Source organism: Condylura cristata, unplaced genomic scaffold (genome assembly GCF_000260355.1).
Source record: "Condylura cristata isolate star-nosed mole 26May11 unplaced genomic scaffold, ConCri1.0 scaffold00041, whole genome shotgun sequence".
NCBI classification, from domain to species: Eukaryota; Metazoa; Chordata; class Mammalia; order Eulipotyphla; family Talpidae; genus Condylura; species Condylura cristata.
This window is the reverse complement of record NW_004567142.1, coordinates 977,806-994,569: the sequence shown is the minus strand read 5'-3', so window position 1 is coordinate 994,569 and position 16,764 is coordinate 977,806. Positions and strand designations below refer to the sequence as shown.

At 58.0% G+C, this 16,764-nt stretch overlaps 3 protein-coding genes across 3 annotated transcripts in view; 1 reads left to right on the top strand and 2 right to left on the bottom strand.

The window, feature by feature from the left end:
• CEACAM6 (carcinoembryonic antigen-related cell adhesion molecule 6 (non-specific cross reacting antigen)) overlaps window positions 1–9,314 on the bottom strand; it is an 11,481-nt gene extending 2,167 nt beyond the window's left edge. The window contains exons 1-5 of the mRNA XM_012733472.1: window positions 9,275–9,314; window positions 6,450–6,524; window positions 3,404–3,763; window positions 1,704–1,982; window positions 907–1,331 (exon numbers count right to left, since the gene is read on the bottom strand). Coding sequence (XP_012588926.1) covers window positions 907–1,331; window positions 1,704–1,982; window positions 3,404–3,763; window positions 6,450–6,524; window positions 9,275–9,314 — 1,179 coding nt within the window. The remainder of the gene's footprint in view (window positions 1–906; window positions 1,332–1,703; window positions 1,983–3,403; window positions 3,764–6,449; window positions 6,525–9,274) is intronic.
• Window positions 9,315–9,475: 161 nt separating this feature from the next.
• ERICH4 (glutamate-rich 4) lies at window positions 9,476–10,813 on the bottom strand. The gene is made up of 2 exons (XM_004693911.1): window positions 10,640–10,813; window positions 9,476–9,703 (listed from the first exon to the last, which is right to left on the bottom strand). Exons 1-2 carry the CDS (start codon window positions 10,811–10,813, stop codon window positions 9,476–9,478), a joined length of 402 nt encoding a protein of 133 aa, XP_004693968.1.
• Window positions 10,814–13,321: 2,508 nt separating this feature from the next.
• Window positions 13,322–16,764, top strand: part of ATP5SL (ATP5S-like) — a 4,967-nt gene continuing 1,524 nt past the window's right edge. Inside the window, exons 1-5 of the mRNA XM_004693910.2 lie at window positions 13,322–13,381; window positions 14,239–14,429; window positions 15,518–15,598; window positions 16,471–16,601; window positions 16,679–16,759. Coding sequence (XP_004693967.1) covers window positions 13,364–13,381; window positions 14,239–14,429; window positions 15,518–15,598; window positions 16,471–16,601; window positions 16,679–16,759 — 502 coding nt within the window. The 5' untranslated portion in view covers window positions 13,322–13,363. The remainder of the gene's footprint in view (window positions 13,382–14,238; window positions 14,430–15,517; window positions 15,599–16,470; window positions 16,602–16,678; window positions 16,760–16,764) is intronic.

The window sequence follows — 16,764 nt, the reverse complement described above, 5'->3', positions numbered from 1 at the left end:
GCTGTGAAGCGCGCGCACACACACACACACCCCGCGGCTGTGAAGCTCACACACACACACACCGCGGCTGTGAAGTGCGCGCGCACACACACAAGAACACGTGCACGCGCACCGCGGCTGTTTTCCACGCACTGACCGTGAGCTGTTTGGATACTTCTATGCATACAAGAACTGAGGTGCAGGCCAGAAGTGGGGGGTGAGAAAACACACCAGAGAGAGACAGAGTGGGGAGCAGAACACGGGATCTACTGCTGAGGGGAGCAGCGGGGAGCAGCAGGGAGACTGGAGAGGTCTGCCTTGCAGGGGGAGGGGGGCGAGGGGGGGTCACTCCCTGGCTGGGATCAGGATCCAACTCAGACTGCAGTGGTGACTGGCTGAAACTTAACCCCTGTGCCTCCGGGGGCCACAATGAACTGTTGGCAAAGAAATTCAGAGCATACTTCTGCCTAACAGAACATCAGGGAATAAAATACTTACGGGGAAACTTAGCCAACGAGACCACAACACACTTGTACACGGAGGCATATCACAGACCAAGAGGAATTAAAGGAGACACAAGGAAAAGGAAAGGCGTCTGGAAAGACTTGTAAAGATGGGGCTCTCTGGGGGCTCAGAGAGAGGTACAAGTCTCAGCGCTGGGGATCACCACCACGGCGGCACAAGTTCGCTCCCCGGCCAGGGAGTGACCCCCAGGGCGCGGCAGCCCTCTCCTGTCTCCCCGCTGCTCCCCTCAGCAGTGCACTCTGTCAGTCTGCCTGCCCTGCTCCGCACTCTGTCTCTGGTGAATCCTCTCACGGCCCCTGCACCTCTGGCTTGCACCCCAGTTCTATATGTACGAAGAAATAAAAGCTTAAAAAAAAGAAATTTGAGCCCGAGAGGACTCCCGCCTCCTAGGTGGGCCCCCACCTGCCGCTTGGAATCTAAAAGCAAGGAGGCCCCCAGGCGTGGGGGACGGGGTTCAGCCCGCGATTTGGGGCTCTGTCCGTGGGCACGGTGGTAGGCGGAACTTTCAGTCCCTTTTGGAAACCAACATCCCCCAGCCAGAGCCTGGTGCCGACGGTCCAGGAGCCACTTACCGGAGACCGTGATATTCTTGACTGTGGTGCTGTTGAGGCCTGTGGCGTTGTTGTGGGCCTGGCAGGTGTAGGCGCCACTGTCACTCATGGTGATGTTGGGGATAAAGAGCGCCTGTGTGGGGTGCTGGGGCCTCCCGCTGACCAGCCAGGAATACTGCGCGGGCGGGTTAGAGTCTGCGTAGCAGGTGAGGTTGAGAACGTCCCCGGGGTGGTAAAAGGATTCTGAGGGGAAGATGGTGGGGGTGTCCGGGCCATCTGGAGTAAACAGAACAAAGCCACACATGATGGCATCAGCGGGAGGGCGCTCTTGGGCCATGCGGGCCTCAGCGTCCCTCCGAGCGGCGTCACTTTGTTTTAGCAAGTCCCAGCATCACTCTCAAGTTCAGTTCCTGAGTCTGAGATGCTCCCACAGGCTGGGGACCCTGAGCCCCCCGGCCTAGGAACAGCCTGTCCCTCCTAGTCTTGGCTCAGGACAGGGCCTGCTTGGTCTGCCTGGGACGGGAGGTCATGACCAGCCCGGGTGCCCAGGGTGAGGGTCGTGCACTCGGGCCTGCGAGGGACGATGGGGTCTGGGCTCTGGCTGTGTGGGTGGGGCAGCCGGACGGCATTGGGACAGAAGTTACTCACAGAGAACATCCAGGGTGAAAGGGTCGCTGCGGCGGGCGCTCACTGGGTTCCAGGTCTCACACTCATAGAGCCCTGCGTCAGCCCTGGTGACCGGGAGCAGCGTGAGGGTCCTGTTGCCCCTTGACAGCTGCAGCCTGTCGCTGTCCGGGAGGCTCTGGCTGTTGATGGACCACAGGTAGGTGGTGTCCGGGGTCTTAGGTTCACAGGTTAACACCACGCGGTCCTGGTGCTCCACAGGGTCGGGGTTGTTGCTCGTGATGTGGGGTTTGGGTAACACGGCTGTGGGGGACAGAGAGGACACAGCCCTGAGGCGGCCCTGACTCCTGCAGGGTCCCCCCGAGTTGTCCTGCCTCAGCCGCCCACCCGCGTCCTCCGCACAGGCGGGTGGGCGCCCCAGGCCCACTCGGGGCCCGCTCACGCCCGACAAGACAGAGCCTCTCCTGCAGCTCGGCTCAGGGTGCAACAGGCCTGGTCAGGAGTCGGGGCCAGCTCCTGCTGCTTCTTCCCTGAGCGGGGGTGCTGGCCTGCTGCTCCCCGGGGTGGGGTGCAGGCCCCCCAGCAGCTCACACCACACTGCGGGGCTGAGCTGTGTTTTCCCTGAGGCCTCCCCCAGGCTTCCTGGAGCTGGGTGCGGAGGGACCCACAGTCTGAGACCCCACAGCAGGCCTGGAAGGGGGGTTTCAGCAGAAACAGCACGGGGCCCCACGAGCGGCCGAGGGGTGAGTCTCAGCGCCATCAAGCATCGCTGACCCCCAGGGCACAGCAGCCCTCCTGTCTCCCGCTGCTCCCCTCAGCAGTGTGCTACCCCAGATCTGCCTGTTCTCTGGTGAATCCTCTCAACCACTGCACCTGCCTGACGCCTCATTTCTTCTGTGCAAAAATAGGTAAGCAGAGACCAGGGCCAGCCATGGCCAGTCCGCCTCAGGCTGCAGGCCCATGCGGTGGGCAGCCCTGCCCAGGGGATGGTGTGGCTGACAGGACCAAGGAAGGTTCTAGAACACAGTGAGGGGCAGCAGGAGCTGGCTGGCGGCAGAGCCAGGCCTCTGCCCTCATCTCCTCGGCTCCTCTGGGAGGGCAGCTGAGGGCCCTGCCAGCGTCCCTGACCCCCTCCTGGGATGAGCAGCAGGAGGGGTCACTTGTGGACAGTGAGACACAAGCCTGCGTGGACTCTGGCTCGAGGGCCCTTGTGTTTGGCAGCTACGCCCCAGAACCTGGACAAGTCCCCAGAGCTATCAGCTAAGTTTGTGGGTACCAGCAGTCTCCACCCCCAGTGGTCTCAGGGGAAGGGGCAGGCTCTCCCCTGCCCAGAGGAGGCTCATGGGTGTGGGCCCGGCTGCAGCCCTGGGACGGGGCTGGTCCGGGGCTTCCTGGGGTGGAGCTTCGCTGCGAGGATCCAGGCTCCCTGGTCAGGCCCCGACGACGTCTCTCAGGGTGTCTTTTGGGGCCACGGGAAGGGCCCGGGGCGGAGGTGCCCCCCTCCGCTCTCGCCTCCCTCAGACTGGCCCCCTCCCGCAGGCCGCGGGGCAGGCTGGGCTCAGGGGGTCGTCGGTCTGAGCGCCCGCTCCGCTCCGCGACTCCCGGATAAAGGCTCGACCCCAACATGACACGCAGTTGGGGTGATGAGGCACAGCCGGGCTGTGAGTCCCGTGTGTGAAGCAGGGCTCACCCCCAAACCCAGAGGCCCGGGAGGAGCTACTCACGGTAAACACGGAGCCATCCAGTTGCTGCTTCCTCTTCAAAATCTCCATACGTGATTTGTAGGGTGTAGGGCCCCGTGTCCTCCTGGGTGACGTTCCGGACCAGCAGGGATCCATTGGGGTTTATCGTCTCTCGGCTGCTGTGTGCAGGCCCTGTGCCATCTGCTGGAACCCCTACTTTATATGACATAATAAGCGTTTTACTGTCCACTTTTCCTCCTTTGTACCACTTGAAGATTCCAGCCTCCTTTAGCAGACCGCGGACATGCAGAGTCACGTTCCCCCCCTCGATGGCATTGACGGGCTCTGGTTCAATAGTGAGCTGGGCAGCGCCGGGCAGGACCCAGAAGGCTAAGAGTGAGCCTGGGGGGAAGGGAGAGACACTGATCAGAATCTGGACCAAACTATTGGGATGGGAAGGGGAGGTCCGGACGGAGCAGGTCCAGAACCCCTCAGATTTGAGGGGGGGTGTGTATTTGTGTTCTACATATTCAAGGTCAGCAGCACCCCCTCTGCACCCCAGCCCCTCTACCTGGTTCTTCTCTCTCTCTGAGTACTCTCCCCAGGTGTGTGTCCTCCTCACCCTCCCTGCTCTGACCCTGCTCGCCCCAGGGCGTCCTGGGAGATGCCTCCCTGGCCCGGCTCTGGGACCCTCTGCCCTGATGGTGTGACCTTTCCCTGCCCTGTGGCCTCAGACACTTGTCAGCTCCTGACTGCTCGCTGGATGATTGGATCTTTGTCATCTCTCTCACCACCCAGAGCCCCTGAGCTCCCTGGGTCTCCTGCCAGTGCTGGGCCAGGCGTCAGTTCCTCTGGATGAGGGAGTGTGTGTCCCCTGGGCCTCTATATTCCGTGTTGATTTGCCAAGGTCTTTCCCTGCTCTGCCCCTTCAGGACCCTGGGCAGCAGTGAAAGACAGCACCATCTAGATCTTTGATGTCCATACTTGTCCTCAGGAATGTGAGCTCCATGGAGGCAGGGGCCTGTCTGATCTTGTCCCCTCTGTGGTGGGCCGGACCCTGAGGGTGAGAGCATGTCCTGGTGTGAACCTGCCAGGCTCTGCTGGCGGCGAGTAAGGGAATTTAGCGCTCTTTCTGCCATTTTTTATGAAGTGACCTTTTGTTATTAGGGAAGCCGGTTTCCAAAAATCACTTCTCAGGGATAAATCATTTAGGAAGTGATGGGTGTCTCGGGCCCTCACCACATCCAGACCCGGAGAACTTCCTGTTGCTTCGTTCCAGCCCCTCCATTCTCCACCCACTGGCCCTGCCAGGAGTCCTCAGTCCCCGCTCAGACCCAGCCCTCCTAGGGAGCCCTGGTCTCCCTCCTCCCGCCCCCAGAAAGGCCCCTCACCTGCCAGCAGCAGCCCCGTCCAGGGGACTCGCCCTCTGTGTCCATGGGCTGAGGGGGCCTCCATGGCGTCTGGCGCCTGCTCTGGGCTCCTCTGAGGGAGGGGCTGGGCTCCAGAAGGCTCCAGACGCGGCTGCCCCGAGTGTCAGCCCTAAACAGCTTCCCCCTCCGTGCTGACCGGCCAGGAGTGCCTGGTCACGTGACCGCGGGCGGGTCCTTGTCCCTAGGTCCTGCCTTTCCCATCTCCCACCAGCTCGCCCGCCCAGTCCTGTCCCGTTTCCTTTCTTCCACCTTCAGCTCCCGGGAACCGCTGCAGTCTGCCACCTTCACCTGGACGCTCTGACCAGCAAACACAGAAACCCGCAAACATGCGTCCATGTCCGGCCCAGTCTGAGGTGTCTGTGCCCAGCATCCCCACAGGCCCAGGTTAGGGAGCACGACATCCTCCTCACACCCTCTCTCCTCTCTCCGACTTCTCCCCTCAGAGCAGGAGCCTGGGGTCCTCATCGTGTCACAGGGATGTCCCCTCCCTATACACAGAGTGACTCTTCCTCCCCCCTCTCCCCCTCCTCCAGGCTCCCTCCCTTCCGCCTCCTCCTCTTGGGAAAGAGGGCCAGGGCCACAGACCCGAGGGAGCGCAGTCTCAGCATTAGGCCACTTGATAAAATCGGAATGTCCAGGTGACACCTTGCAGGTGCTGCTTCAGCGGCTGCACGGGGACCGGTGACCCCATGATGAGGGGTGGGAGACTCCCCACCCCCACCCCCACCCCACCCCCCGCAGCCAGGGTACAGGGAGGGCTGCAGACCCTGGAAAAGGCAGCTTCTGACCCGACAGGGGAGCGGGGACAGGGGGCTCAGGCCACCCTGCCCACCTGGCCGCGGAGCCCCGCCCACAGCGGACTGCCCTCTGCTGCGCCCGGCTCAGGTGTGCTGAGGCAGCGTCACTGCCGCCGGGAGGGGCGGGGCTCTGCTGGCGTGATCCTCACGCACTGGCTGCCGGCGCAGCGCTGGCCCCTCCCCTGGGGTGTCTCCCTGCGGGTGGGACTGGACTTTCAACTGGGAGCGGGCAGGGGCAGGTGTTCAAAGTGCGATGTGATGGGCCTCCCCGGTGGCACAAGGGGTCAAGTCTCAGCAGTACCCAGCTGTGGGCAGCCACCACGACATGAGTTTGAACCCTGACTGGCCCCCTCAGCAGTGTTTCAGTAGCTGCACCTGTTTCTGGTCCCCGCTCTGTCTCTGGTGAATCTTGTTACCCCCTGCACCTCTGGCCTGCATGCCAGCTCTGATGCATAAACAAACCTTTTAAAAATAAATTCAAAGTGCAATATTATAAAGGGAGCTCTTGGGGTGTCTCTCTTCCTGGAGGCGGGGCCTGACTTTCGACTTTCTCCCCAACCCCCCTGGAGCCACAGACCTGGCTCAGTTTGGAAACGGAAGACCAGGCTGAAGATGAACCCTGAACCCTATAGCTCCCACTCTTGGGGAGCTCACTCTGCACTAGAAAGCTTTGATGAAGAACTGTCCTCACGGGAGCAATGGTTTTATGCATAGGAACATGGCTGGTGCCCCAGAAGCGCTGTCTGCAGCCTGCTGGGGCCTCCCACCTGCTTCAGGGGCAGCTTTCCAGCAGGGTGGCGCTGGCAGTGTGACCTTTACCCTTGCAGTTGGTTCTCCTGGGCGTGGCAGGGGCATACTGACCTGTCTCCTGCAGGTACACCAAGGAGCAACGTGTGGAATGTCTGTCCACAAACCCTCCCTGTTCGTCCTCACCGGCTCACACCCACATTCCAGTCACAAAGGTCAGAGATCCTGCATGCCACAGAAACACAGCGGGCGCTACATGTGCATTTTCTTAGCATCCTGTTACAGATAGAAGAGATGAAATAGCAGAAGGTGCTCAGTATGACTCCTCAATGCAAATCTGTACCAGTGAGCTATCTCCTCACCCCTCCCGCCCCCCACTGGGAGGACAGAGGAGAAAAAACACAAGGAAATAAGAAGTTCCAACTGGCACGGAGTGGAGACGCCAGCTTGCTGTCTGCTGGTGGGGCTGTCAAAGGCACAGCCAAGAAAGTAAACACACAGCCCTCCCTGGAGGTGCGGGGTTAAAGCACAGCACTGTGAAGCTGTCTGCAGCCACTGCAGCGCGAGTTCGATCCCCGGCCAGGGAGTGACCCACAGGGCGCAGCAGACCTCTCCTGTCTCCCCGCTGCTCCCCTCAGCAGTGTGCTTCTTTGCTCTGCCTGTTCTGCTCCCCACTCTGTCTCTGGTGAATCCTCTCACCCTCCACCTCTGGCCTGTACCCCAGTTCTATGTGCATAAATTTTTAAAAAAATAGATAATGCAGCCCTTCCTGATGGCGCAAGGGGCTAAGTCTCAGCACTGTGAGGCTCTCTGCAGCCACTGCAGCACAGGTTGGATTCCTGCCCAGGGAGGTGACCCCCAGAGCGTGACAGACCTCTCCTGTCTCTCCCGCTGCTCCCCTCAGCAGTGAACTTCGTCAGTCGGCCTGTTCTGCTCCCCACTCCGTCTCTGATGAATCCCCTCACCACCCCTGTACCTCTGGCCTGTACCCCAGTTCTGTGTGCATCAATAAGTAAAACTTAAAAAAAAAGTAAAGAATCCCTACACCATTCCAGAACTCCACCACTCCACCTGAGTATACACCCAGTGTGGCCTTAGGAGAGGTGACCTGTTCCCTGTCCCCACTTTGGATCTGCCACCAGCTTGCACCCTGGTCCTGGAAGGAGACGCGGGGAGGGGGACAGCAGCGGCCTGGCCTTGATTTATACCTTGCTCTTGGCCCTGTGTTCCAGGCCCTTCACCCCTTCTCGTGTTTCTCCTCCAGATTTGCCTTAGATCTGTAGCCAGCTTCTGGCCTCAGCAGCCCCACTCTGAGCTGAGCCTATTTGGCTGGGCAACTGCCCATGAGAGGATGGGTAATGTGTGGCATTTTATTGGGGAAAAACAGCTTCTCTACTGGGCCCTTCCTGGTGGAGCAACAGGTTAAAATGCAGCACTACGAAGCTAGCGGCAGCCGCTTCAGCACAAGTCTGATCCCTGGCCAGGGGCTGACCCTCAGGGCGCAGCAGACCGCTCCTGTCTCCCCGCTGCTCCCCTCAGCTGTGTGTTTCAGTCATTCCCCTGTTCTGCTCCCCACTCTGTCTCTGGTGAAGGTGAACCCTCTCACCCCCACACCTCTGGCCTGTACTGCAGTGTGCACAAATAAATCTTTTTAAAAAGTCTCTTCTGTCTCTATGCATACTCTATGTTTCTGTTAATGCTCACACGAAGGGTCTACCTTTGTTTTCATGAGGCGAATGGCAGAATCCCTTTAGAGCCATTCGTTTGAGGGGGTCCCTGGGTGCTCCTGGGCATGTGCCAACAGGGACGTGAGCAGATGTTTGCACCCCCAAGTCAGGGCACAGGTGAACACCCTCAGGCTGGACAAGCACACAAATTAACAACAGATAGATGAGCAGGAGGAGACCAAATTTAATCACAAACACACAGAGAATCTACATGACTGTAAACTCTAAAGTTATGGGAAAGTCAGGGTTTATGTCCTGGGCTAAGGAACGGAATAGAAGTTGGGTGTTGTCAAGGAGAAAGGTGGGGGGTCTCACAAGGGAGGGGACCACTTCATGTGACAGAAACGCGCCTGTCTGCCCTGTCTTTAGGTAGGTTTCGCTCACAAAGAGGTTACTTCTGGGGGTGACTCTAACTGGGTGATCTGTGTGCTTTAGGGTGATGGCATCAGTTTTTCCGGAGGCCCACCAAGCCTCCGCTGACCTTGCTCCCACATTCCAAGGTTACACATGCTGGAGGAGAAAAACTGGTCTGGACTCGTCTTGAGGAAAGTCTGTGTACACATTTGGGAGAGCATCCTGGACCTGGAGTGTGTTCTTCACAGCAGCCAAAAGCAGAGAGAACCCAAGTGCTCACGTCACGACGGACAGGAAAACAAAATGGCCGGGGCACACGATGGAATATTACTCAGCCTTAAAAAAGCCTACAGCACCCACGAAATGTGAAGACGGTGTGATGTGAAATGAGCCAGACCCCAAAGGCCAAATACTCCATGAGCTCACTTACGCGAGGGCCCTACAGGGGCGAGGGCTGGCGGGCGAGGGGTGAGGCGACCAGCATTCTGGAGCTGGGCGCCGCTAACGGCTGCTGCCCGGCGTGACTATCCTTCACAGGCCCCCGGGGCCACACTAAAAGTGGTCAAAAGGCCCCGTTATGTGATGTTACCGCCACAAGCGTTAAACAGATGAAGATCGTTTCATCCTATTCTGATTTATTTGTATTTGCATTCACGTCTCAACATGCAATTACTTTTCAAGATGACTGAGATGTTTTCTATTTTCTGTCCTATGAGCCTTGCAAGCGCAGAGTGTGTAACACTCAACTCGGACGAGCCGCATTTCAGGGCTCAGTAGCTCCACGGGGCAGAGTGTACCCCACCGCAGGGCCCTGATCCGCAAGCCTCCGCACCCCAGGGGCAGAGACCCACAGCTCACCGGCAAATACACTTCCGGCTCCTCTGCGCACCTCCCCCATCCTGCGCAAGCTCGCTCCGCTCTCAGGCCAACCGGGCCTGGCGACGCCGGCAGAGAGCGCGAGAACGCGCTGGAGGCAGGTGCGTGAGCTGGCTCTAGCTCAGCGGCTGCAGGCTGACCGCGCGGGAGGAGCGCAAGGTAAGCTGCACTCGCGTGGCGGGCCTAGATGGTCATCTCAAAGTCAGGGGGCCGGTGGCCGGGCCCCGGGCAGGCGGCCCCCCAGCGTCCTTCGTCCTCCTCCGGCGCGTCGCCCTGCTCTCCCTCCGCGCGCTCCGCGAACTCGTCCTCCTCTTCCAGGAAGTCCAGCAGCTCCTCCCGCAGCTGCCCCATCTCCAGTCCCAGGCTGCACAGCTGGCCCAGCAGCTGGACATCCACGCGGCGGAGGTTCCCCTGGTGGGAGGGGCAAGTCGTGGGCACCCCCCGAGGGCCAGCGGTCAGCACGCCCCTCGCCGGCGGGTGGAGCAGCTGACGGGACTCGTCCTGGCCCGAGTCCCGACAGAGATTTTTTACTTGACCAAACTTCTTTCAGCCTCCTGCACTTCTCCTGGGCCCATCCATGCCCTTCCTGGTAAAATTCAGTTTTCCCAAGAACCCCGGCCCCTACCTGATCTCTCTTGGAGCTGTTTGGGCCCTGACGGGCTCGGAACGGAGGTGCGTGGCTAAGCCCGCCCAGACTGACGACCTAGCCCATCCCGGCCGCCCGCAGCTCACGCCCGAGGAGCGCGGGCCTAACGGGTCAGGATGGAACCTTCCGGGCAGCCCCAGAGGGGTCGTCTTTCCCGTTCCCCAGAGAAATGAAACAATCTGTAAGAAGCTCCCACACCTCATGCCCGTTAACGGAGCCTGAAACAATCCCTCTCGCGCACCTGCCCTTGTTCCGCGCAGGTCAGCCTCTCGCTTTGTGCAGCTTTCTGCATACTTGTCTGCTTACCAGAGGGATTCTGTCTGATTCGCTCATCATTTGATTAAGCCAATCAGAAGCTGAAGTTCATCAACGCTGGTTTTTGCCATTTAACACCATCCAGCGCAGCTGCTCACCTTCCACCATCCAAGTGTCCCCGTCTCCCCGCCTCCTGCTCCACCTCAGTGCCCCCCACTATCTAACCTCTGTGTTACCGGCGCGTGTCTGCATCTGTCACTGTCTCTCTCGCTGTCTATCTCTGTTTTCACCGGCCTGTCCCTGTCTCCATCTTTCTATCCTCTTTCATAATTTCTACCTTGCAGTCTCTGGTCTTTCTACTTCCGATCCATGGCCCCATCCACTTACCCTTCCTCTGTCTCCCCCCACCTAGCGCCATCTCTTAACCCTCTACACCGCATACTCACCAGCTCCTCCCAGATCCACAGCAGGCTCTCCCTGGCACTGCCGGTGTCTGCCCCTGGGGACACGACAGCCTGGTCATCTCTCCCCTCTGGGGGGACTCCGGTCAGGGCCCTGGGGGGTGGGCCCAGGCCCTGGGGCACTAGTCCTGCCTGCTTCAGCTGCTGCCACAGCTCCATAGTCTCTGGGCAGAGGAGGCTGTGAGGAGCAGGAAGGTGCAAGGTCCAGAGTGACCCAGGCCTCTAGGGCACAGGGGTGGGAGGAGTAAAGGGCCATGAAGGGAGGGGGCAGGATGGCACCCAAAGTCCATTTCCCAGTGGTATCAGCAGCCTTCCTCTGAAGTCTACCCTCAGCTCTGCTCACAGCCCCTCCACTCCTCATCCCTGCCTCTGCCCCGCTGGGCCCCTTGGGGTCCTCACAGCTTCCCCTCCTGCCCCTCGGCACCTCCTGCCAGTCCTCCTGAGCCTCCTATGCCATCTTTTCAACTTGGCCACTGGTTTGGTCCATCCCTCTCTTTTCTACTCTGGCCACCCCAGGGCTTCCCAACCAGAGTACGTGAGGATCCAGGAGCGGTCTCCTGGGGACCATCCCTCAGTCAGGACACCTCAGGGTCCCGCCCCACAACCGAGCAGCCAATTCTATGGACCCTCAACTCACCACAGCTATCACCACCATCAGCATGGGCCCTGGTTGGAGGCACTGGGCCTCCCTCTGCCAACCCTCGAGACCCAGGGTGCCACAGTGCAGTCTGTGGTTGATGGAAACGCCCGTAAGGCACGGCACACTCGGCCTCCCGCAGCTGCCCCTCCAACCCTGCTTTCTCAGTTCCCCCATCTGCATAAGCAGCATCACATCCTTTCCATTCTCCAGGTGTTGGCTCAATCTTCAAAACACTCACAATCTGGGGCCCTCCCTGGTGGTGCAAGGGGTCAAAGTGCAGCACCATGAAGCTATCTGCAGCTACTGCAGCACGAGTTTGATCCCCGCCCAGGGAGGTGACCCCCAGGGCGCAGCAGACCTCTCCTGTCTCACCTTCAGGGGTGTATTTCAGTGGATCCACCTGTTCTGCTCCCCGCGCTGTCTCTGGTGAACCCTCTCACCCCCCACACCTCTGGCCTGTACCCCAGTTCTTATGTACATAAATAAATCTTTTAAAAATAACCACTCACAATCTGAGCACTTCTCACCACTGGGCATTTCTCCCCTGCCCAGCCCCCTCCCGTCCCCATTCATCCTTTGCTTGGACCATGGCAGTAGCCTCTTTGCTGCCCCCTGCTTCCACCCTTGCCCACTTAGGCCTGTTGTCCACCTGGCAGAAATGATTTTTACAAGTTGTAAATGAGATCAGGACATTCCCCAGGGAATGGAAGAAAATCTGGCCCGTCCTGCACAATCGGCTGCCTGCCCACCCTTGTGAGCCCGTCCCCTCTCTGCAAGCCAGTTCCCAGTTCTGGGCCTTGCACTGGTCTTACATCTCTCAGAACACCCTAAGCCCCCCAGCCCCCAATCTCTGAATGGCTGTTTCCTCCTTAACCTTCACACGCAGCCACGTACACATAGCTGTCACCTTTTCAGAGGTGTCTTTATTGATGTCTATATCCCAGTCACTCCCTATTACATTGCCTGTTATTTGCCTCTTATCAACATTGTCTGAAATGATGTTGCTTATTCATTTGTTTCTGATTCACACTCTCCCTACCTAGGATATTGACTCCGAGAGGTTGCTACCTCCTGGTCACCACTGTGAGCTCAGCACACAGGGCAATGTCTACCATACTGAGTAATTCCATTGACAGATTTCAGTTGAGTCTTCACACTGATTTCTAGTCCTGAACTCCAAACTGAGAAGGCAAACAATACTAGTCTTTGGCGCTCACCTCGGTCTCTAACTTTATGTCTAATCTCCTTCCCAGACCCTGGTTTAAAGAATGGTGACTTATTGGCCCTCCCTGGTGGCGCAGCGGGTTAAAGCGCAGCACTAAGAAGCTTAAGCCACTTCGCATGAGTTCGATCCCCCCTGCCCCGGAGGTGACCACATGGCGCAGCAGACCTCTCCTGACCCGCCCGCTGCTCCCCTCTGCAGTGGACTTCATCGATCTGCCTGTTCTGCTCCCCACTCTGTCCCTGGTGAATCCTTTCACCCTCCGCATCTCTGGCCTGTACCCCAGTTCTGTATGAATAAATAAATCTTTAAAAATATATTAAAAAAAAAAGAATGGTGACTTGTTTACAGAACTGGGGTACAGGCCAGAGGTGTGGTGGGTGAGACAGAGTGGGGAGCAGACAGGCTGATGTACTGAAACACACTGCTTAGAGGAGCCGCAGGCGGGTCAAGAAAGGTCTGCCGCGCCATGTGGGTCAGCTCCCTAGCGAGGGACCGAACTCGTGCTGCAGTGGCTTCGGAGAGCTTTAACCCGTCGCGCCACAGGGGGGTCGGCGGGGGCGCTGCTTGCTTTAAGGAGGCAGTCAGAGCTGTTGAGAAGGGGACGCTCAGGGTTACTGTGACTGCAGAAGGAGGGGAAGGAATGTCCATCCTCTCTGAGGGGAAGACTTTAGAGCCCCCTTCTAAGGTTAACGGAAGGGGCGCTGAGGGCAGTAAACCGGCGCGCGCCTCCAGCCGGAGGGTTGGAAAACCGCACGCCCGCGACGTTAAGTAAAGAAGTCTAAGAGTACCTTGTGGGCGGGACTTCCGCAAAGGCGGCCCCTTCCGGTCGCGTAACCCTAGCAAGATGGCGGCGCCCAGGGCGGTAGGTGACCGAAGCGCCTAAAGCCCCCAACTCGAAGTTCGCTCTGCTGCGTCTGCCTTCACGGCCTCTGTCAGCAACAGGGAAGCAAGGAGCGTGAGGGAACAGGCGGCCTCTCCCGTTAGACCTTCTGCTGACAGAGTGGGCTTGTAGTTGTTGGGGGCCGGAAAAGATCGGTGTGGGGCGCCCGAAGCTTAAGTTTTGCTCTAGATGTGGGGGCGGAGCCATGGAAAGACACCAATGGGGAAGCAGGGAGTACTGCGGAAGGTGGCGCATCCAGCCAATCAGAGGAAGGGACCCGATCGCGAGGAGTTGATGGGCAGGAGGGCGTGGGCCCGGCGAGGGGAGGGGAGCTAGAAGGGGCGGGTCCGGGAACTGGATTTGACGTCTGGAGACCTAAGGATACAGGCGAGGGAAACTTGAGGGCAGTTGGGAATGTTGGGAATTTTGACTGAAAACCACATAGATGATAGGGAACAGGAAGACAGGAACCAAGACGTGAATTTGGGAGTCCAGGGGAAGGACGGGGATGGGGAATTTGCCATGTTCATGAAAATACTTTAGGAAGAATTGGGTAAAATCAAAGAATAAATTTAGCCAAGATTAAAGTAAGAGGTTGGGAGCAAAAGACAATTAGAGAATTTGAGAAAAACAAGAAAGAATTTTAGTGCTAAGGGGAAGGAATTCAGAAAAATCTGGGGAAGTTTTGGGAATCCTAAAGGCAGAATTTGGAATTTCAGAACAGAAAACTGAGTAAGCCCAGAAGCATTGAGTAGGGGTGTGATGTGGAGCAAGAACAGGGAGATCCTACTCCCTGTGACAGGAGGCTCTAGGCTCAAACCCTCCATTCTCCTCCCCAGTCCCTGCACCTGGTGGCCCCAGTCTGGAATGGAGGTACCAGGAGCATTCGTGGCCTGAGCAGCACAGCGAACCCAGAGGGAAGTCAGAAGAGAACACTGCTCCGGTTCCTGACAGACTGCTTCTATGACATGAAGGCTCTGAGGGAGTATCTGCTCCAAGTGCAGGTGTCAACCGTGCACCAGAAGAATCGGTGAGAACCCCAAGCATGCCAGACCCTGCTGCTTCGGCCTCACCAGTCACAACCCAGACCCTGCCCTTGCTTCTCCCAGGCAGACCTGTGCCCAGAACCTGCCTATAGACTCTTGCCTCTGTCTCCAGGCCACACCCTTCCTGAGGATTCTACCTCACACAGGCAACCTCTGCCCATATCTTCTCGTGGCTAGCTGGCACCTCAAGCCTTACATGGTTAACACCAACTCTTGATTTCCCCCTGCAAAAAACTCACCCCCCAACCTTCCCCGTCCAAGTGAATATCACAGTACCGCCCCCTTGTTCAAGCCAAGTTCTAAGTTTCCATCCCAATTCCTCTTTGCTTCCCTGCCCCCCACATCCAGGCCATTGCAGCTCCTCATTTGTGGTCTGGTCTGGGCCCCATCATTTTATGACTAGGTGACTGCAGCAATTTCCTGTCACCTGCTGCCCCCCAGAGGCTTTTGTAGGCTATAAGGCAGCCCAGGACTCTGGAGAGTAAGATAACATTACCCCTTGGGTTAAAATCATCAAATGTTCTCTGATTACAGTGGGAATAATAGTCAAATTCCAAGGCCTAAGACCTGCCCGCTGCTGAGGCCCCTCCCAGGGGCACCCCAATGTGGAGATCTCAGTGCTAATTTGACCATCCTCATTTAAGCTGCCAAGACTTCGCACTTGGTCCCTTGGCCTAGCGGGCAGATTTCTATTTTAAGTGTCACCTCCTCGAAGGAGCATTTTTTTAATATCCACACGAAATTAGCATCCTCCAGCCACACCCATGACCCAAGCCATTCCTATTAACAGTCCTCTCTGTTATGCTCCCAGGAATTGATACTCTGCAATTTGCCATTGTTTCCTGGTTGGTTATCTGTTCCTCCTGTAAAATTTCCTAAGGGCGGGGACAGTTAACCACCTTGGTCACTGCTGCCCTGTGCCTACTTAATAGACACTCAGTAGATACTTACGGCCAACCTGTCCCTCTGTGAGAGCTGCCAGTCTTTGTCAGTGACCTTCTCATTAGCAGCCAGGCAGGGTGAGGGCTGGTGTTCCGGGCTCAGGGCCTCTCTGTCATTCTTGTTCCTCCAGAGCCTTACCCCACATCAAGGAGCACTATGGCCCAGACATCGCGGCTGCTCATTTCATCCTGAAGCAGGGAGGCTCGGTCAAGTATGACGGCAAAGGTGTCGGAATGGGTGGGGGGTGGCCCAGGGGTGCCCTGCCCACTCCCTGCTCACTGTGCAATGTGGAGCATGTTCCTGAGCTTCAGTTTTGTCATCTGTAAAGAGGGGGGGTTCACATGTAACCTGCAGGACTTGTCCTAGAGACTCTAAGAGACTTCAGACTAAACATCAGCGCTTGAGCTCACAGGTACATTTCTTCCTTCCTTCCCCCTTTCTTCCTTCCTGCACCCTTATCTCCTCCCCCCATCCTTTTTTTAAAAATACAAGTCTATAGACTTCCTCTATCTCTTATCTTTGTTCCTATTAAATTCATCACTTGGGAGACCTCCAAGGTGTGCAGGGGTTAAAGTCTCAGCACTATTAAGCTGTCACCAGCCACTGTGACATGAGTTCTGGATTTGATCCCCGGCCAAAGAGCCGACCCCCAGGGCGCAGCAGACCTCCCCTCTCTCCCCGCTGCTCCCCTCAGCAGTGGATTTCAGTAGAGCTGCCTGTTCTGCTCCCCACTCTGTCTCTGGTAAATCTTCTCACCCCCTGCACCTCTGGCCTACACCCCAGTTCTGTATGCATAAAGTAAAAATCTTAAAAAGAATAAATTTTCACTTGGTTTGAGCACTTGTTCCAGCACCTTCCTTAGAAAGTGTCTGGAACTGTCCCAACTTTTGCTCATCTGTGAGGCTTCTTTCACCACAGCTCTTCTCTCAGATCCAGGTTTGTAAACTTGCAGCCTTTCACCGTTGCCGGGACGGAGACCAGCCACGTGAAGCCCTGAGTCCTGGGCCGAGGGGGCGTAGGTGGGCCGACACCCGGAGAATGGAGAGTACCCTGCTGATGCTCCCGCTGGCCCCCCTCTTCCAGGTTTCAGGGCGAGGAGTGGATGGGGCCCCGTGGGCAAGGCCGCGCCTCTCTGGTCTTCAGGTTCCAGGTGCCTGTGGAGGCGGTCGACGCCAGCGGCTGTACCATCAGCTACGAAGGCCTGGGCAACCTCTGTGCGTGGGTCAGGGTGGGGTGGGGGAGACTTCACGTTCCCTTTCGTGCCCTGGTGCCATCGCCCTCTCCCCTGCAGTGGCCCTGAGGGAGCTCCAGTCCTTGTCGCTACAGCGCTGCCCCCACGTGGACGACTGGTGTCTCAGCCGCCTCTACCCGCTGGCC

Coding starts and splice junctions, on each gene's coding strand:
- ERICH4 (XM_004693911.1), bottom strand. CDS start 10,813: ATGGAGCTGTGGCAGCAGCTGAAGCAGGCAGGACTAGTGCCCCAGGGC. Junction 9,704..10,639: donor TGTGGATCTGGGAGGAGCTG/GTGAGTATGCGG, acceptor CCCTCCCACCAG/GGGAACCTCCGCCGCGTGGA.